Here is a 21,794-nt window from a genome sequence, read left to right as displayed (position 1 = left end):
TTATTGCAAACGCCCTGTGATTTTAGAAAATCCGCTTTTATATGTTGCGCAATATGTCGCAAAAATTGCTTTGTTTGTTTTTACGATAATTACCACTACGGTTCTTGTTTACAATTATTATATGTATAAAAATTGAATGTTTCCCAATCGACTTTGTTATTCTGATTAAAAAGGCACTGTTTCTCCTCATATTCTTTACAATGAAAAATGGAAAACCCACCGCCATGAATTGTGTTGTTGGACAATAAGAAAATAATTTTTATTCAATAATGCAACTAATTTGTTAAAGATAACGTAGGCTTGGGAAACTTTCTGAATAATTGGTGGAATAACCAAAGAAAATGAAAAAATGAAACAGAAGAAAAAAAGTGTCAGTGGAGGAATCGAACACGAGAACTCTGGCGTAAGAATCTGAGCCGTAAACACGGAGGCCAGACGGTGGCTAGCTAGTGTACTAACATTTTATACTCATAAGGCACCTAAGAAACTTCGGATCGATTTTTCCCGGGATTTTCCGCGTTGTGCGTCCTAATATTTTAACCACGTGAGGTGTTAGGGGTCCTCTTTCACCACACAAAATTGCGGACAAATCCCCGAACCCGCGGTCGTACAGTCTCCTTGTTAGTATTAAATCACTGGATGCGCAGAGCTGTATAGGAAACGATTATATTGATGATGATCGTCAGAGTTCTCGAACAGTTGCTTGTAATTATCGACTGGTATAAGTATACTCGTATAAGTTTTCTCTATATTCAGAAATCTGCGAAAAATTGTGATTAGCAGTAACAGTTTGTTTTCGAGCCTGGACAGTCAGTCTTTGGAATTCTTTCACTTTGTGTATGTTTGTATAGACAATAATCACATAGCTGTCATATCATGGTCTGTCCAAGCCAAACTTTGAGGTGTTTTAAAAAGAAGCGGGCTGAACTTGAAGAAGCTGTCGCCGTTAAGGGCAGCACGTAGCCGTGCGGTAGACTGCGGCGCGGGTGCGTCACGCAGTGCGTAGCAAGGCCACGTAGCCGGAACGCTGAGCCAGCGCTCACGCCGTGTTTTTCCTTTCCAGAGGAGACCGACTTCAAGCTGCCCCTGGACGACGACGCCTGGTGCATCCGCTTCCTCAGGCCCTGCAAGTACTACCCCGAGTCCGCTGCAGCTCTGGTGAGTGCGCACGTGTTCGCCTCCCTTAAAAAGGTTCTCTCCAGACACGATGTGATTTCAATTGACCTTCAGCATGTACGACGAGCTCTGGAAAAATTCACAACCAGACTACATTTATGGTTATTTCTTGTTCACGCTATGTGTAAAGATTTTATTAACCACCGTCACCACCTCTAATGTAAAACAAAAGGAAAGACTACACTTTCATGTAGTAAAGATATCCCTAAGGGGACCACACCCTGCCTATCTAACACATTGTGCGGCGGCCGGTGGAATAATACAATAAATGTTTTTTATTTATGCTGTTGTTTGCCGTTCTCAACACTGGCTCTCTAATTACAATATTGGCAACCAGAAAGTGATGAGCAAAACGTGAAGCCTGTAATTAGAATTCCTAGTGCCCACTTCATCTGAGAAATACAATTATAGCTACAGCTTATAGGTCTGAGGAATTAAGAGATTGTCTGGGATTCATAATCAAAAAAACATTCTCTCTAAAATGTTCACTATATTCTGAAAGTCACAGACCAAAAAGAATCCACATAATCCAACTACCAGAGCAGTTCACTGTCTGTTGCGCTCATGCCACTATAACTGTTCAAATTAATCGCCACGCTAAATAATGGTAGAATGTCTGTCCTGCGGCGGCACGTGAAAATACGACATACGCAAACTGTAGATAGATCATTAAAGTCATCCCAGAATTAACACATCACTCGAAAACGATTTCACGGTTACGCGTATCCTGTGTAACTTATTACTGCATCCGAGGCTGTTTATATCAACGATACCGACGCGACTCGACTCCCGGCGTAGGTGGTGCGCTAGTCAGTGTCTGGAGAGAACTGGGGCCTTCCTTCTCTCGCGCAGTGTTCTTATATATAAAGCCGCGGTGCGGACGGCTAAGGGAACGCCTGATCAAATCTGCTCTTCCGACTAGCCGCTGGGCTAGTAATGCACCATTTTAAGTTATCGAATAAAACATGGCTTCCTTTGCAGATGGCCGATGAAGCTCTCAATTTAAATGTGCAATCAGCACACAGGTAAGTAATCATAATAAAAGTCTGATGTGGCTAAGTCAAATATTTTGGGTGAGATAATTAATTTAATTACATTACACACTGTAGACGAGCTCTGAACTTGCCCTTTGGAAATACGCTATCGCTATAGTTTTATAGTTATTCAGTTGAAACTTCTCACATCTTTATGATTATAGCGGATCTCCCTTCTACTGAAATTTAAACACCGTAGCTTTATTTATTCGCCTCCTTAATCTATCTTGCTTCCTTAATTTTTAAGACAAAAACCAGGAAATCATGAATTTCAACTAAAATTTTAATTTGTGAGAGCCAGAATACTGTTTCTACTAAATTATTATGCAAAAGGAATCTAAATATAAATTTTTAAGTTTCTAGCTCTTTTCTGTCATGCCAATGATTTTTATAGAAAAACATCCAAATTTCGAAAAGGGTTAAAGTTATTGTACTTATATCCAACACACATTGATTTTGTATTACTCATGACATGCTAGAAACGTTTCAGGTTATTTACTTCGTTTTAAAGTATTGCGCAATGTTTATGACGTCAGAGCTAGTTACAGCGGACTAGGCTGGCACACAACGGAAAGAGTGATGTGAATTTTATAAGGCGTTAGTATGCTGCTTCCTTACAACATGTTAATTTAGGCAATATTTGACTCATTTCTGAAAAGCCAATTTGATGCAGGCCCTTGATGTTTTTACTGTATGTTACATGATGCTAATAGTCAACTGCACTAAAATCTACTTTATCCATTTTATAGTTTTCAAAAAATACTTTTTCAATTTTTTACCAACAATTTTAAGTTTTTTCTGCAGAAAACATTATTTTGTGAAGTTACTGATGGGGATATATCAACGAATGTAGTACCAGACGTGGCTTTTTATGTTACGCAGAGTCTCTGAAAATTTCATTCAATTATGTATGATAGTTTCTGATACAATGGGGCATATGTACTGAAAATTTTAGTTTGCAGGAAAGTGACTTTAAAGAAAAAACTTTTGAAATTTGTTACTTACAGTTAATTAAAACTGACCTGCTGCATATGATGGCCCTCCTTTGGCCTCTAGCAGGTCTTCCAGCTTCTTTTTCACCTCCATGGATGTTTGTCTTGCTTTCTTGGCCATATTAGATTCAGACCTGTCTGCATCGGCTATCCTCATTTTATCGCAATGTTGCAGCCCAGTGGTCGTATTTTCACAAGGATTAATTCCCAGCTTTTTCAGTACCAAACACTTTCCAGTATTACCACAATTGAATGTAATAGCAGCATCATGAACTCTTAGTTTCATTGTTTGCATGCCTACAGATACAGTTTTAGGAAGGCGGTTCCAAATTATGCTGTTCAAACATGCAGTTGGGTTCTGTGTTTGGTCATGCAGACATTTCCTTAGGTCAGGATGAGCCAAGTCTCTGAAAATGGGTTTAATTGCTGTAATAACAGCAGCAGAAAGAGAATGCTGGTGAGAATAAGTTTCCCCAGTTGTATTTGCACCACGATATTCTCCTGATGGACACAATGCATGATATCGCTTATTATCAGTATCGGACTTACGGAAGAATATGGCCCAAACATTTTTCTTCATTGCCTCCAGATTTTCTTTATTTCTCCTCATTGCCTGTCCATAGTATACCTGCAAGTTTTGCTTAACTGCTGCTCGAAATCACACTTGAGCAAAACTAACCGCTTGTTTGAAGGCGTGTTGTTTACAAACAGCAGAAACAAAAGAATATCGACCGTTGCATTCCAAGAATAGCCATCACACTCGGGAGTAAAAAAAAATTCCTAACGTGCAAAGTAAGGGATATAAAGACCTAAAATATATGCAGAAGAGTGGGTGACAGAAAAGTGGGCGTGTCACATAAAGACACGTAGCAAGAAACTACTCTTACATTGCTCGAAAAATATTTTTTTAGTGAAATCCTTTCCAGAGCACTTAAATAAAACCTTAATCTATCGAAATATGATGAAAACTGAAAATAGATTTTTTTCGACCTGAACCAAGGTCAAGACTGATTTACTGTAGCCCTGGTTCAATGTCTAAAACCTACATTCAGAGGCACCTGTTTGTACTGAAAATTTTTGCTTGATTTTGTAACTTTTAGAAACCAATTCCGTTAAATTTTTCGGCGTATTTATATCGTTTCATCAATAATTTCACTAAATTTTACTTCCACTTGTTCAGCAATAAAAGCTAAAGCAAAAATCATTGATAGCATATCAGCAGTGAAACAGTTTGTTTTTATATAATGAAAACGGTGAATCTAAAGAAAACACATCAAAGCATGCACGTTTCGAAAATATTTATGAAGCCACTTTTAATAAGTAAGCCCTAGCCTATGTAAATATTGTACAAATAAGCCTGAGAAAAATAGGGATACCATGACTTCCATGACACTGGGAGTCAGAGCTTTCCTCCTGTCAGACATATTGTAGTATCTTGAAAATGACCTCTCACTATCAACATTACTGACTAGGATCCACAAAGCCTTCAGTGTAACTTCCACAAAATTATAGTACTTCGATTTCAGGAAAACAAGAATGGCTATCACATAAACATCTTTACCTCCTCTAAAAGGACTAGCAACTAAATCCCTCTGCCTTGACGTCTGGGAGAGTAACTTGTCTTTAGACACTTGTCATTAGCGCAATCTTCTTCAGGGAAGAACTGCTATCAATACAACAATTAAAAAATATTTTAGAACTAAAACATAATGTCGAGCAATGAAATTTCTGGAATACATTTGTCTACATATTTAAGTGATTAGTATTTCAAGATCACAGGTCAATTGCAAATACGAAATGCTTGTACACTAATAACCGATGTAGCCGCCAGAATGTTGAACGCAAGCATGCAAAAGCACATGTATTGTGTTGTAGAGGTGCTGGATGCTAGTTTGTGGATGCATTTCCATGCCCGTTGCATTTGGTCAACCAATACATGGACACTGGCTGCAGTTTTCGGATGACGCCGGAGTTTTCATCCAATGATGTCCCATATGTGCTCGATTGGAGTCAGATAAGGTTAAAGACCAGGCCAAGACAACATACCGACACTCTTTAGATCATGTTGGGTTACAACAGCGTATGTGAGCGAGTGTTATCCTGTTGGAAACACCCCTGGAATACTATTCATGAATGACAGCACACGAGGTCTAATTGTCAGATTATCGCACAAATTTGCAGCCAGTGAGCTCGGGATAAACACGAGAGTGCTCTTGGTGTAATACGAAATCTCACCAAAGTTCATAGCAACAGGCGTAATCCTGAGTGTCTAGTACGCAGACCTGTTGGCTTCAGACCCCCAGCTGGCCATCTAACCAACACACGGCCATTATAGCATCGAGGTAGAACCATCTTCAATCTAAAAGGACCACAGACCTTCACCCTGCCCTCCAATGAGCTCTTCATCATTTTACGAAAGTGGCGAGATTGGACTGAGCAAAGGTTGGGAATTTGTACGGGCGCTGATACCCGCCCTGTTGAGCGCCCCACAAACCAATCATCATCATCATCATCATCATCATCCAATCAACTTTCGCTTGGCATCACTGAAGTCGCAACTGGCGGTGGTTTCTTGTCAGTGGAATGCACGCTGCAGGACGTCTGGTTCGGAGAATTCCTTGAAGTAAAAGATTTGTAATAGTCCCTTGTGTCACTGGTGACAAATGCTGTTCAAATCACTGCTGCAGATACAGTACGATCCGGCAGAGCAATACGCCGAACACGATGGTCTTCCCCCTCGGTAATGCCACGTGGCTGTCCGGAGCCTAGTATTTTTGCCACAGTACATTCTCATGACCACGGCTACCATCAACCATGTGCAATGGTTACATACCTGTCAACGCTTTCTGCAGTATCGCAGAAAGAATATCCAGCATCTCGTAGCCCTATTACACGGCCTCGTTCATGCTAAGTTAGGTGTTCATGGTGGCATCTTTGTCAGCTTAAAGGCAATTTTGACTAACATCAACTCACCACTCCCGAAGGTAACAACGCTCGCGACCGTTACAGCGCGAATTTAAAGCAAACCTGATCCGAATCCTTATAGTGGCACGCAATTTGAACAGACATCGTCTTCAGACGTAGAAATACCCATACCAACTTTTGTTTATGTCGCACAAACTCTTTCCTGGTGTCGTTTTTTTTCTTCCGTCTCAGTGAATGTTTTAGGCACGTCCCCTATCTCTGACAATCAATTCGCTTGTTGCAGTATTTGTGCGTAAGTATCTTCCTAGTAATACAATAATTCCAAACTCAAAGAAAGCAGGAGTTGACAGATGTGACAATTACCGAACTATCAGTTTAATAAGTCACAGCTGCAAAACACTAACGCGAATTCCTTACCGTCGAATGGAAAAACTAGTAGAAGCCGACCTCGGCGAAGATCAGTTTGGATTCCGTAGAAATGTTGGAACACGTGAGACAATACTGACCCTACGACTTATCTTAGAAGCTAGATTAAGGAAGGGCAAACCTACGTTTCTAGCATTTGTAGACTTAGAGAAAGCTTTTGACAATGTTGACGAGGGAGCGAAAGGCTATTTACAATTTGTACAGAAACCAGATGGCAGTTATAAGAGTCGAGGGGCATGAAAGGGAAGAAGTGGTTGGGAAGGGAGTGAGACAGGGTTGTAGCCTCTCGCCGATGTTATTCAATCTGTATATTGAGCAAGCAGTAAAAGGAAACAAAAGAAAAATTCCGAGTAGGTATTAAAGTCCATGGAGAAGAAATAAAAACTTTGAGGTCGTCGATGACGTATTCTTTCTGAGACAGCAAAGGACTTGGAAGAGCAGTTGAACGGAATGGACAGTGTCTTGAAAGGAGGGTATAAAAACCAGAAAATGAACATAAACAAAAGCAAAACGAGGATAATGGAATGTAGCCGAATTAAGTCGGGTGATGCTGAGGGAATTAGATTAGGAAATGAGACACTTAAAGTAGTAATGGAGTTTTGCTATTTGGGGAGCAAAATAACTGATGATGGTAGAAGTAGAGAGGATATAAAATGTAGACTGGCAATGGCAAGGAAAGCGTTTCTGAAGAAGAGAAATTTGTTAACATCGGGTATAGATTTAAGTGTCAGGAAGTCGTTTCTGAAAGTATTTGTATGGAGTGTAGCCATGTATGGAAGTGAAATATGGACGATAAATAAAATGGACAAGAAGAGAATAGAAGCTTTCGAAATGTGGTGCTACAGAAGCATACTGAAGATTAGATGGGTAGACCACATAACTAATCAGGAGGTATTGAATAGAACTGGGGAGGAGAGGATTTTGTGTCACAACTTGACAAGAAGAACGGACCAGTTGGTAGGACATATTCTGAGGCATCAAGGTATCACAAATTTAGCATTGGATGGCAGCGTGGAGGGTAAAAATCGTAGAGGGAGACCAGGAGATGAATACACTAAGCAGATTCAGAAGGATGTAGGTGGCAGTAAGTACTGGGAGACGAAGCAGCTAGCACAGGATAGAGTAGCATGAAGAGCTGCATCAAACCAGTCTCAGGGCTGAAGACAACAACAACAACACGTCTTCCTAGTTTTGTCAAACACGTAAAATCCTTTTAGTGAAATTTATTTTTCTCGAGCAAAAACTTTCAGTAGCATATTAATAAAATGAAGCACAAGAGCAAATCACAAAATATAAAGTTGAATACACCGGCGATCAAGCAACGATTTCCAACACGCAATGCACCGCAAGACCAAACAACGCCCTGGACATTGTTGAATGCCTTACTTCCCTGTGCAGGAACCTGAAGTTAGCAATACTCGATAGGATTTAAATTGATATGTATCAACATGAAGTGAAATCGAATGTCATCGATATTCTGATTTTATTTCCATAACTCGAATCCAATTTCTGCTGTAACTTCAAGTGAAATAATTCCTCACACTTGCGTTAATTATTTCGCTATTTTTCTTAAAAGTAAAATTGTTTCGCGCAAAATTTCGTAGAAATTTAGCGATTTCGCTCTTCGTGAAAAATAGGCGCCTCTACGTAAATCATCGCCACTCCACAAAACTAGCCTCTCTGTCGCATGCGTCAGAAATTCTGCTGTCAGTAGTTAAACAAAGCATTACAGCTAATGTAATTCCCCTAGCCATCAGTTTGACTTCATATGAGGGAAATAAGGAGGGAAGCAATATTGGCACGTTTTGGAAAGATGATTAGAAACACACAGAACAACATAATAAAACCTTTATTTACTTAGAAAAGGCATTTGATACGGCTCATTGGAAATTATTACTTAAAGCAGTGCGCCAAGTAGGATTTTTCTGGAAAGCAGGCAACTAATTTTGATTTCATACAAAATTACTGAATTGGCTATTGATGGTAGCAAGAAAGAAGCAAAAATAAGAAAGGAAGTGTGACAGGAGTGCCCTCTAAAGTGTTGCTTACTATGCTGATCGAGGAGCCAGTAACACAGTGAACGAAAAAAAGATTGGGATCATAATTAATGTTATGATTTTAACACCATCAGATTTGTAATAGTCGCAAAGCCAGAGAAGGAAACAAATAAAATTAAGGTAAAGAGATAACAAAACTATAACTAAAAATAAATACCGAGAAGACTGAAGTCATGGTTACAGACAAGAAAGGAGGTGAAGGGAAGATTGATATAGAAATAAGCCAGGAAGAAACCGAATTTCACTATCGCGGTAGCATTGTGGAGGAAAACAATAGATGTATAACAAAAAAAGAGAAGAATGGGTCTGTCCAAGAGCGCTTTCCAGTTTAAAAAGAACGTAGCACTGAACAAGTACCTCAGCGTCCTCAAGAAAAATTCGCAAAGACCTTCGTCATATGGACGTGAAACCTGGATACTAGACAAGGAGGGGAAAACTCGTCTCGAAGCTGCGAAAGGTGGTTCTGGAGAAGAATTGCAAGAAGTAGCTGGACTGAAAGAAAAACTGTGGTTTTAAAAGAGTGAAGAAAGAATTACTGAAACTTATTGTCGAATATAAAACAAAACTCTTTGGACACCTAATTAGACAGCTGAAGAGAGGAATCTGGAGCTGTAGAGACAGGGCTTAGCCTTTTGAAAGGAGAATAATTTTCGCCATGTCTTCGAACGAGAAACACATTAATGACACTACAAATTCAGTGACAATATAACTCATTAAAAAGTGTCGCAGAACAGTTCTGTTTGTTGACGTGGCAGGTTGCTTTTTTCGTTGAAGATTCCTGAAAGAAATGGTAGTGTAGTGGTATCGGCAATTCAGAAGGAGCGCGGTTAATTCTCCATCCGGCTGCCCCGATATAGCTTTCTCTTCTTTTTCTGAGCCTATTAAGGCAAATCCTGGTATGGATTCTTTCAAAACTAATAGATCTAATCCTCCGTCTTCTATCCGCACTTATGTTCAGTCTCTGGTGCCATAGTTGTTGATGCGTTAAGCCTTGAACGTCCTTCCACCCTTCCTCCCTTTAGCAAACCGATAAGAAATTATCTACAGATAACGAAATTACCGAATCCGGGAGGGGGGGGGGGGGGGGACTTACCGCTGTCAGCGGTGCTAGTAGACTTCTGAGTGTTACTTAAAAGCACTGTCACGTTGACCTGGCGCAGTTCTACAGTACAATCGTTTGACTCCGATCCCCATCATTTCGTTGTTGCGTCCTAGATCACAGACGATCTGTCTTGCATACTTATAATTGGGTAAAAATATTTTTTTCAGCAGGGGCTTACGTATTAGTATGCATCCAGAATCCTAAATCCTCCATTCCTTATTATCTTCAGGTATTTTTTCTCGTTCACTCCTTGCTTCATTGCTAACTCTATCACAACATTTGTTTCCTGTCATCTATCATCTTGTTATGCAACACCATGGGATGTTAACAGCTGCTGATTTTTACAGAAAACACTTCTTCTATACAAAACATTCTCGTACTCCTTGCCGCGTCAGTTCAGAGTAAACGCTCGAGCTTTCGACGATTTCCCCCGTCGTCTTCGGCAGTAGCAACTGACTGTAAAAACTGCTGCCGTAGTGGCCTTATACAGGCTAAAGAAGGCTTCTGATAGGTCGGTATTGAATAATGCTGTCACAGGTTGTATCAACGTCTGTGCCAGTAGTAGACCCGCTCCCACAGTGTAAACATGGCGAAGAGTATCTCTGGCTCTTTTCTGCATCGAGAGCTCGCCGCCACGCACCACTAAGACCATATCAGCTGTCACGGTTGAACATTCTCTCTCACATTCTTATTTCTACAGGCTCTTTAATTTATAGAGTCCCATTATGTCGCACGCAGCCTGGGACAAAACATTCGTTCGTCAAACAGTATTTTGTGAGGCTGTGCTCAGCAGCTGCGAATTTCGCTAGTTCTCGATTTTTAATATGCATCGATCATCTGCACAGCGGTCGGAAAGTGTGCAGATGGACTGACCGACTGGCGCGACAAGTTGTCCGAGAATTTTTACATACCAGTGCCATCGCGAAAGACCTCGTCCTCAATTCATTCTGTGCAATTCATGCTACTATTCCTTGCCTGAATTTTCTCTCTGTATACTTTCTATCTTAAATGCAGATTAATTCATCCATTTCTTTTCCAAAGTCACCATTTAAGCACCCACCATGTCCATATGATGATCAGATCACGACCCTAGTTGTCTTTCTGTTTGTGCATAGTACACCCGACAGATAGCACTCCTCCTTCAGGCTACAAGTGGCCCATCGGAACCATCCGACTGCCGTGTCATTCTCAGTTGAGGTTGCGGATAGGAGGGGCGTGTGGTCAGCACACCGCTCTCCCGGTCTTTATTATGGTTTTCTGTGACCGGATGTCGTTGCTTCTTCTAAAATGAAACTGACTTCGATAAAGCACTCTTGTAATTTTATCGCATGTGATGCATTCGTTGTGCCGTTATTTCCATATCTATCCGCTCCTGCTTTCTTAGAAGAATTTAACAGCATAAGTTTGCTAGTCTTGAGCTTTATGATACACTACTCTTGTCTTACGCCGGCCGAAGTGGCCGTGCGGTTCTAGGCGCTGCAGTCCGGAACCGCGACACTGCTGCGGTCGCAGGTTCGAATCCTGCCTCGGGCGCGGATGTGTGTGATGTCCTTAGGTTAGTTAGGTTTAACTAGCCCTAAGTTCTAGGGGACTAATGACTTCAGAAGTTGAGTCCCATAGTGCTCAGAGCCATTTTTTTTCTTGTCTTACGAAGGCTATAATTAAAGATTTAAGAAAAAAATAGTGATGGGGAAGGGAAGATTCCGTTAGATGGAGTCTACAGTCATGAAACAACAACCAACCAATGTAGAGCAGCTGGAGTTTCTACATTCAAAATGCCTTGCTCCAGATAACATCTGTTGCGTTCAAGAGCGAAGCTACTGATTAAATTAGCTAAAGAGAATGGTTCCAGCTGAACAAGGAAAACTGGAAAAATTTGAAATACCTACCCATGCTTAGTTGAGTTACACGCGAGTTTCCTGTATTATATAGGGTGAAATGTCGCTATTAAATCAACTACGTTGAAAGTACCTTAACGCCTTTAATGTGTTAAGATGATAAGCAGTAGTAAAGAAACAGCACTGTAGTAAGATAGTCGATATGTGGTGCTTTTTGGTTGAAACGTTGTCAATAATGAAATCTAAAGGCCCCATATTTAAATTTTTGTTAGTGTACAGAGAAAATGAATTTTTGTTCCATCAAGTACAAACATTACATCAACACGTGTGAACTAAGACAACGGTGAAAAATAAAACATTCTATTCTCGAAATATTTTTACAGCAAATGATCGAAAAACGGTAACAAGTGTGGAGCAGAAAAAAAAACACAGCAAAACAGCAGTAGTTTAGCCGGACAAAATGCAAGTGCCAGACACCTATAAACTTCAGCGCAATCTTCGTTGAAATACTGTCGTTCTGTAGACGTAGCTCCGCATTGCTGCGTTTTCCACCTTTGATGATGAGCAAGTTTTGTTAGATTCTATGTTCCTTACTCTGCTCTGATATTACCATGCTGTGTTTCACCACCATACACTCAGAGAGGACGACGACCTCCACATCCATGTATGACCTTCAAAATGGGCACGCACTTGTAACCGGAGAGTAGAGTCTACGAAAATGCTAATTTAAACTAACAGCTTGCATATTACGAAGGTCACTGGAAGAGGTGCAAGGAATCCCAAATAACCAGTTTTTAAGTAGTAACTTGTTCATGACCCTTATGTCTGACCTCGGTGGTACTTTACATGACCAGTCGGGTAGCTTTTTATTTATTCGCCTTGCACAAGGCCTGATGTTATTTTCCTATCTGACGCCACTTGAAAGCAAAGTCTCTTACCGTTTTTGTTAAGGTTATCTCTCACTGCGCACAGATGACTGCTTCTACTGTGCACGACAATTACTGTCTTTGCGCCATATGTTCGCCAGAAATAATACAATCGGTGGAAGAGCCAGCAGCAGACACAGTTACTTGGTCTGACGTGTGTCAGCCGCCGACGGTATATTTTCTTAGTTGTAAGGCTGGACTAGAAACACTTATTTCTTTGATAAATAAAAGGAAGTGGCTAATGAAAAGCATCGTGTAATGTTTGGTGCAACGACATACCTTCTGAGAGATTGTTTCTACTTTCAGGTGAAGCGGTACTACGAGTTCAAGGTTAAAAACGCGGAGCTGTACAACGGCTTGATACCTTCAAAGGAGAAGAACCTGTTCGACCATGATATCATGCAGGTCCTGCCCAGGAGGGACCAGCACGGCCGTCGCATTCTCGTCATTGAGTTGGGCAGTGAGTATCTCAGGTCAACGATAAAATTGTTAGTGTTAAAACCTTGGAGGTAAAAAAATGGTGGCACTACAGACAACGCTGTACGTTTTTTTGCTGCCAGAGTGGGCGCCCAAAACATAAGCAGATTACTGCTTACGAATGATTCTTTTTCATTATTTCTGTCGTGTGCGCCCAATTATAGAGCTTAGATGAATAACATAGTGTCAGGAAGGCAATTTCGAACGATTTCCATTCTTGACCGCGTATTTGCTCCATGAACCATGGACCTTGCCGTTGGTGGGGAGGCTTGCGTGCCTCAGCGATACAGATGGCCGTACCGTAGGTGCAACCACAACGGAGGGGTATCTGTTGAGAGGCCAGACAAACGTGTGGTTCCTGAAGAGGGGCAGCAGCCTTTTCAGTAGTTGCAGGGGCAACAGTCTGGATGATTGACTGATCTGGCCTTGCAATATTAACCAAAACGGCCTTGGTGTAATGGTACTGCGAACGGCTGAAAGCAAGGGGAAACTACAGCCGTAATTTTTCCCGAGGACATGCAGCTTTACTGTATGATTAAATGATGATGGCATCCTCTTGGGTAAAATATTCCGGAGGTAAAATAGTCCCCCATTCGGATCTCCGGGCGGGGACTACTCAGGAGGATGTCGTTATCAGGAGAAAGAAAACTGGCGTTCTACGGATCGGAGCGTGGAATGTCAGATCCCTTAATCGGGCAGGTAGGTTAGAAAATTTAAAAAGGGAAATGGATAGGTTAAAGTTAGATATAGTGGGAATTAGTGAAGTTCGGTGGCAGGAGGAACAAGACTTCTGGTCAGGTGACTACAGGGTTATAAACACAAAATCAAATAGGGGTAATGCAGGAGTAGGTTTAATAATGAATAGGAAAATAGGAATGCGGGTAAGCTACTACAAACAGCATAGTGAACGCATTATTGTGGCCAAGATAGATACGAAGCCCACACCTACTACAGTAGTACAAGTTTATATGCCAACTAGCTCTGCAGATGATGAAGAAATTGAAGAAATGTACGATGAAATAAAAGAAATTATTCAGATAGTGAAGGGAGACGAAAATTTAATAGTAATGGGTGACTGGAATTCGAGTGTAGGAAAAGGGAGAGAAGGAAACATAGTAGGTGAATATGGATTGGGGCTAAGAAATGAAAGAGGAAGCCGCCTAGTAGAATTTTGCACGGAGCACAACTTAATCATAGCTAACACTTGGTTTAAGAATCATGAAAGAAGGTTGTATACGTGGAAGAACCCTGGAGATACTAAAAGGTATCAGATAGATTATATAATGGTAAGACAGAGATTTAGGAACCAGGTTTTAAGTTGTAAGACATTTCCAGGGGCAGATGTGGACTCTGACCACAATCTATTGGTTATGACCTGTAGATTAAAACTGAAGAAACTGCAAAAATGTGGGAAATTAAGGAGATGGGACCTGGATAAACTGAAAGAACCAGAGGTTGTACAGAGTTTCAGAGAGAGCATAAGGGAACAATTGACAGGAATAGGGGAAAGAAGTACAGTAGAAGAAGAATGGGTAGCTCTGAGGGATGTAGTAGTGAAGGCAGCAGAGGATAAAGTAGGTACAAAGACGAGGGCTGCTAAAAATCCTTGGGTAACAGAAGAAATATTGAATTTAATTGATGAAAGGAGAAAATATAAAAATGCAGTAAATGAAGCAGGCAAAAAGGAATACAAACGTCTGAAAAATGAGATCGACAGGAAGTGCAAAATGGCTAAACAGGGATGGCTAGAGGACAAATGTAAGGATGTAGAAGCTTATCTCACTAGGGGTAAGATAGATACTGCCTACAGGAAAATTAAAGAGACCTTTGGAGAGAAGAGAACCACGTGTATGAATATCAAGAGCTCAGATGGCAGCCCAGTTCTAAGCAAAGAAGGGAAGGCAGAAAGGTGGAAGGAGTATATAGAAGGTTTATACAAGGGCGATGTACTTGAGGACAATATTATGGAAATAGAAGAGGATGTAGATGAAGACGAAATGGGAGATACGATACTGCGTGAAGAGTTTGACAGAGCACTGAAAGACCTGAGTCGAAACAAGGCCCCCGGAGTAGACAACATTCCATTAGAACTACTGACGGCCTTGGGAGAGCCAGTCATGACAAAACTCTACCAGCTGGTGAGCAAGATGTATGAGACAGGCGAAATACCCTCAGACTTCAAGAAGAATATAATAATTCCAATCCCAAAGAAAGCAGGTGCTGACAGATGTGAAAATTACCGAACTATCAGTTTAATAAGCCACGGCTGCAAAATACTAACGCGAATTCTTTACAGACGAATGGAAAAACTGGTAGATGCAGACCTCGGGGAGGATCAGTTTGGATTCCGTCGAAATGTTGGAACACGTGAGGCAATACTGACCTTACGACTTATCTTAGAAGAAAGATTAAGAAAAGGCAAACCTACGTTTCTAGCATTTGTAGACTTAGAGAAAGCTTTTGACAATGTTGACTGGAATACTCTTTTTCAAATTCTAAAGGTGGTAGGGGTAAAATACAGGGAGCGAAAGGCTATTTATAATTTGTACAGAAACCAGATGGCAGGAATAAGAGTCGAGGGGCATGAAAGGGAAGCAGTGGTTGGGAAAGGAGTGAGACAGGGTTGTAGCCTCTCCCCGATGTTATTCAATCTGTATATTGAGCAAGCAGTAAAGGAAACAAAAGAAAAATTTGGAGTAGGTATTAAAATTCATGGAGACGAAGTAAAAACTTTGAGGTTCGCCGATGACATTGTAATTCTGTCAGAGACGGCAAAGGACTTGGAAGAGCAGTTGAACGGAATGGACAGTGTCTTGAAAGGAGGATATAAGATGAACATTAACAAAAGCAAAACGAGGATAATGGAATGTAGTCAAATTAAATCGGGTGATGCTGAGGAAATTAGATTAGGAAATGAGACACTTAAAGTAGTAAAGGAGTTTTGCTATTTAGGAAGTAAAATAACTGATGATGGTCGAAGTAGAGAGGATATAAAATGTAGACTGGCAATGGCAAGGAAAGCGTTTCTGAAGAAGAGAAATTTGTTAACATCGAATATAGATTTATGTATCAGGAAGTCGTTTCTGAAAGTATTTGTTTGGAGTGTAGCCATGTATGGAAGTGAAACATGGACGATAACTAGTTTGGAAAAGAAGAGAATAGAAGCTTTCGAAATGTGGTGCTACAGAAGAATACTGAAGATAAGGTGGATAGATCACGTATCTAATGAGGAGGTATTGAATAGGATTGGGGAGAAGAGAAGTTTGTGGCACAACTTGACTAGAAGAAGGGATCGGTTGGTAGGACATGTTTTGAGGCATCAAGGGATCACAAATTTAGCATTGGAGGGCAGCGTGGAGGGTAAAAATCGTAGAGGGAGACCGAGAGATGAGTACACTAAGCAGATTCAGAAGGATGTGGGTTGCAGTAGGTACTGGGAGATGAAGCAGCTTGCGCAGGATAGAGTAGCATGGAGAGCTGCATCAAACCAGTCTCAGGACTGAAGACAACAACAACAACAGTACGACACAGCCAGTGACGTATGGGGAAGTGTCATCGCGGTCATCCTGATGTTTTGTACTAGTTAAGATGGCGGACATCGGCTTTAAGTTTGTGACGCAATGCCACCTCTCTGTTTTTACCTTCATAGCTATAACTGATTGTGGTTAATAGGAAACTCTTTTACAGTTGTTCCATCTGTTGAAAAAAAAACTGCTATGAACTGTTGAGAAAGTTCCAATCGCAAGACGATCTCATTTAATTCTGTGAGTTTGGTAAACCTGACTATAACTCGAAGTTGGTGTGAAGACAGCAAAGCTTCACTGGCGTGATCTTATTGGTTATGACACACAAACATGAGTTCGTTAGACAAGTGAAACGACACCAATAGGCAGTTATACGACCACATGAAGGTAAAATGTGAACAGAATCCTGCGACTTGGGCGTTATCACATACAAAAAGCTCTCCGAAAGTGAGGCAAGTGGAATAAAGAAAGGAAAAAATCTATTAGTACCACGCTGCCACGGCTGAACTGATTAATACGTCATGTGTTCAGGAACGAGCATTCATTTAATAAAACATAAGTACAGAATTACGTGTTAACGCTACTCGACTGCGTCGTTTAAAACATTGAATTTTCCTCCATAGATTATGGAATTAGTGGGGAATGTCCATAACTGCGTGTTCATAAAGTTAATTCTAATAGGAAATAAACCTTTCTAACGCAAACTGCCACACAATTATTTTAATGCACTAAATTCCGTTTCAAAGTTTAAGGTGTTCTACTCTACAAACACACCTACAATGTGGGCTTTCTCACACTTCTGTTGTGTACGTGCGAATTGTAGTCCTGCAGCGCCAGTGTTGTACACGAAGTGGTGTCCACTATCGACACAATGAAGCTTTAACGTCCTTGAGTTTATACTGAATGGTCAGGCAGAACTAGCCTGTAATTTTCAGTGTCTCATTTTAAGAACTTGCAAGACTTTCGTTCACGTATCAGTCGCCTTTTCAGGCTGGAAAATATCTGTACGCCTGCGACAGCATGCGTTAGCTAATTTGTTCCGAAAAGTTGCGCATATAAGCGGGACTTTCCTTGATGTTGTTCCTTGGGTTCTATTGGTGATACAACGGTAGGGTGAAGTGCCTTCGATATCCCTTGGGGTAGGGTCTATTTGTGTTCGCGTCAGAAGGATCGGCTTTGTGTCATTATCCTGCAGCACAGGTAAACAATGAGTGTTAAAACCTTCTCCCATCTTAGGCAAATGGAGCAAATCGGTTTTGGCCTGATATGCGTATTATGGCGCGCCTTAAGGAACTTACGGAGACACCATTTAGTTCATGGGCGATTCCTGAAAAACCGAGCCCCGCATTCCTAAGGGCTAAGCACAGCAAGTCACTGTATTTTTTACGATATATTTCAAATATCCCTATCTCGAATAACTTTGCATATTTTTTTGTATCTTTATTAGTGTCCGAGATACAAATGTTCAAATGTTGATCTTTCGAACGGCCTTTGCTCTAGCGACTTTTGTTGGTACTGTCACGACTACTTCTCTTAGCGGTTTTAACGCTCTATCGCATTTAATAATAAAAATAACTGAAACACGGACTGAAATATCTTCTGGGGCATAGGTTATAGGTTACAGTGGCAAATAATAAATAAATGATTGCAATCATGATTCTGTCTCGTTCTCGAGCTTTCGCTCGTCCCGCGATCTATTGAGGCCTGTTGGTACTGTCGCAAGACTGGTCTTGGAGCTATAATTCATTCTCGCAATAAAAATTACAGTCACTCAATTACGATCAATTTTGTGTGTTCGACATTTAATTCATTATTGACTGTCTTGTTTCATATGAATGTTGAGGTCTTGATCTGAAACTGATTGAAATATGGTAACGTTTCTGTCTGTTATTCTGAAATGTGAACAGGTATTGAATTGCTCGTCTCCAACCTGTTTGATAAATCATTACTGTGGCTCGTTAACAAATAAAATATTATAGAGAGTTCAGTTAAGTAACATTTTTTGGTGGACATTTTAGTCTTTGCCTGTTTCTTTTACTTAAAAATGGGCATAAATACGTATACATACACATATACCATTACTGTATGAGAACTCGTAATTTTGTTGAAATACAACTGGAGTTGTGACTAGTGAGTAGTTTCTTCCGAACCCCTTTCTATTCGCACCGCAAGAGTCAAATATCACATGATTGTTCGAACTAACTGGACACTGTATGCAGCATTGTGGCTTATCAGGGAATGTCAAACGCGAGTATAGTTTGCTCAGCCCTACCTATTTCCCTAACAAAACATAAGCGGACCACGAAGCACTCAGCTGGAGTGCTCGAGTACTGCAGCCGTGTCCCTGCCAGCTGGCCCTGACCGCGTGCCTGTTGGTGGTTTCAGAGAAGTGGAAGCACAAGAAGGTGAGCCTGGAGGAGGTGTTCAAGGGCGCCGTGCTGTACCTGGAGGCGGCACTCTGGGAGCCGGAGACGCAGGTCGCCGGCGGCGTCGTCATCTTCGACATGGACGGCCTCTCGCTGCAGCAGGTTTCGCAGTTCACGCCGTCTTTCGCCAAGCGCATCATAGACTGGTTGCAGGTCAGTAACAACCGAGCTGGCTACGTCTCACGACTTGGCGCTCAACTGCTTTAATTACCGAATGAGTGGGCGCCGTGGGACTGCACTCTTATACGAAAGGACGGTAGTTCATTTTCCAGATTCAGTTTTACTGTGGTTTCCCTTCATCGCTTATGGCAAATAATGGGGTAGTTCTTTCGAAAGGACGTGGCCGATTTTCTTTCAAGTACTTCCCGTCTGACCTTGGGCTGTGTCACAAATGAACTCGCCTATTGTACGTGAAGTCTAACCTTGTTTGGTTTTTCCCTTGCTAGCTTATTTTCTTCACTTGCTAGCTTATTTTCTTCACTTGCTAGCTTATTTTCTTCACTTGCTAGCTTATTTTCTTCACTTGCTGGCTTATTTCCTTCCTTCCTTCCTTCCTTCCTTCCTTCCTTCCTTCCCCACTCGCTTCTTTCTTTCTTTCTTTCTTTCTTTCATTCTAGCTTCTCCTTATTAATGCATGATGAACTTAAACTATCCAAATATGATTCACAAACAGAATTTTGTGAAGAACTACTGTGATGGTGACACCAACCAGAGCCACTGCATAGATAGTGATCTCTGTGAAAATTCACCAGCAAAGATTAGGGTGGTGGTGGTGGTGGTGGTGGTGGTGGTGGTACTAGTTTGTTGTTGTTATAATTCTGTAACAAATTCTTTCTTCATCTCGGCAATAACAAAAAATCGTTCTCTCGCCCTATTCCCCCTCTTTGAGCTACATGCAGTTCATAGCTTGCTTCACAAGTCATCCATCTTTTCGGTGACTTCATTCTCTTTTGCCTGTAAAGGTATATAACACCAGTTTCTCCTTTGGCACAGTTATCGGTTCAGTCTAAGCAGTCATAACATAGTATTCTCTTCCTTTTCTATCGCTTCCATTATGTTCCCTTCTTGGGTAGCAGGTGGTCTTTTCCTCTCTTTCTCATTTTCCGAACTTCTGACCCATAATACATTTTTCGTTACTATTACGTGCATAATTACAGAGACAGCATTGACATTGTTTAAAATTTGTTCTGCATTCCGTTCGAGGAACAATCTGCAACAGTTGGTTCATAGCAACAATGGATACAGTAGTAGCATCAGAAATTTGGTTAGTATTACTGGTATTAACCTCGAATAGGGGTGATTTCAGAAAGTACTCAAATATTGTACCACATTGTCGACTGATAACAAAGGTGTAATCATACCGAGTTTCTTCACAGATTACAGGTAGGTGATGTATGTTTTTTGAGTGATGCAACCCAGACAGCAGCCAGTGTTGAGCAGAATCGAAAGAAATGTGTACTCTAGTGTGTGTGTGTGTGTGTGTGTGTGTGTGTGTGTGTGTGTGTGTGCTTTCCTTCCTTCCTTCCTTCTTGCTTGATATCCTTTTCCTAATTCCACTGTTGAACCTTTATTTTATTTCCGTCATTGCTTCTTCGATGTGTAAATTGATTAGTAGGGGTCGAAAGACATCACTTTACACCCTTTTTAATCCCAGCAAGTCGTTCTTGGTCTTTCAGTGTTATTGTTCCCTTTTGGTTCTTGTACATATCATATACTTGCGGAGAAACCCGACGTTGCCAAGGTATTTATTTACAGCTGCTCTTCCACGCCCGAACTACACAGCATCTGGCCTAGTGATTAATCTTTATGACGTCATATGTTCTGAAATATGTCGTACAACGATATAATTTTATAGGTACACTCAGCGGCATATGTGGATACCATGTGTTTTGTTTTTTCGCTGTCTCTTCTCGCCATTTTGCTTCCGAACTGTAGAGATCTTCTCCTCTTTTACGTTTAGGCATTGTCTAAAACATAAATCAGATCAGCTTGTTATTAACAAATACACTAAGAATGCTTCACGCACTTTCCACACTTTATTTCCAATTTATATTCAGTCAGTGTATATCCTTGACTACTCACACTTCACCATTTGTTTTTATTCACTTACTGCACTACTTTTTATGTTGCTCCCTTCGTCACTGATAAGAAACTGACGTTAGAACCTATGACGGGTCTTATCTCATGTACTGCTACCAACAGATATCCCCCCCAGTGGCGATTTCCAGAACATTCCAAAAACGCTTCCAGTGGTCCACTTTGTTCATGAACATTCCACTTTCGAGAGAGTTCTGGAATGTTTCACAATGATGTGGGATGTTCCGGAACATTCTGGAAATTTCCTGAATATTCCAGGCAATTTCCGAACATTCCCGAACACCCCGGATCATTATCAAACATTCTTGAATGTTTTCGAATTTCTAGAGGATGAAACTTCCCAGCCCTCTTATCTAGAAAAGCATGCCCTTCGGGTAAAAATGGGAACCTGCTTCATGGATTGCGGGGGGGGGGGGGGGGGGGGGGGGGGGAGGGATTGAGGGCTGCCGCACTATACGTATAACTCTCTTGATCGTACCGGGATTCGTTTCTGAGTTTCAGCGTTTCAGCGTCAAGCACATTGTACACGTTCATAATATATATTGATTACCCATCTTTCCCTACAGCTTACTGCTGTTTTTCTCAGAATTTCGAACATCTTGCACCATTTTACACTGTCGAACGCTTTTTTCACGTCGACAAATCCTTTGAACGTGTCTTTATTTTTCTTCTGTCTTGCTTTCACTATCAAACACACCGTGAGAACTGCCTCTCTGGTGCCTTTACGCGTCACAAAGCCAAAATGATCGTCGTCTAACAGATATTCATCGTTCTTTTCCAGTCTTCTGTATATT

The 21,794-nt window shown here is 41.1% G+C and overlaps 1 protein-coding gene across 1 annotated transcript in view; it reads left to right on the top strand.

The window, feature by feature from the left end:
• Positions 1-21,794, top strand: part of LOC126335430 (clavesin-1) — a 98,082-nt gene that overhangs the window by 58,514 nt on the left and 17,774 nt on the right. Inside the window, exons 3-5 of the mRNA XM_049998710.1 lie at positions 1,064-1,158; positions 12,783-12,936; positions 18,863-19,056. Of these exons, the coding sequence (XP_049854667.1) occupies positions 1,064-1,158; positions 12,783-12,936; positions 18,863-19,056 (443 nt within the window). The remainder of the gene's footprint in view (positions 1-1,063; positions 1,159-12,782; positions 12,937-18,862; positions 19,057-21,794) is intronic.

Source organism: Schistocerca gregaria, chromosome 2, assembly GCF_023897955.1.
Source record: "Schistocerca gregaria isolate iqSchGreg1 chromosome 2, iqSchGreg1.2, whole genome shotgun sequence".
Classification (NCBI taxonomy): domain Eukaryota; kingdom Metazoa; phylum Arthropoda; class Insecta; order Orthoptera; family Acrididae; genus Schistocerca; species Schistocerca gregaria.
The sequence above is the reverse complement of the archived record's forward strand: the minus strand, read 5'-3'. Positions and strand labels throughout refer to the sequence as shown.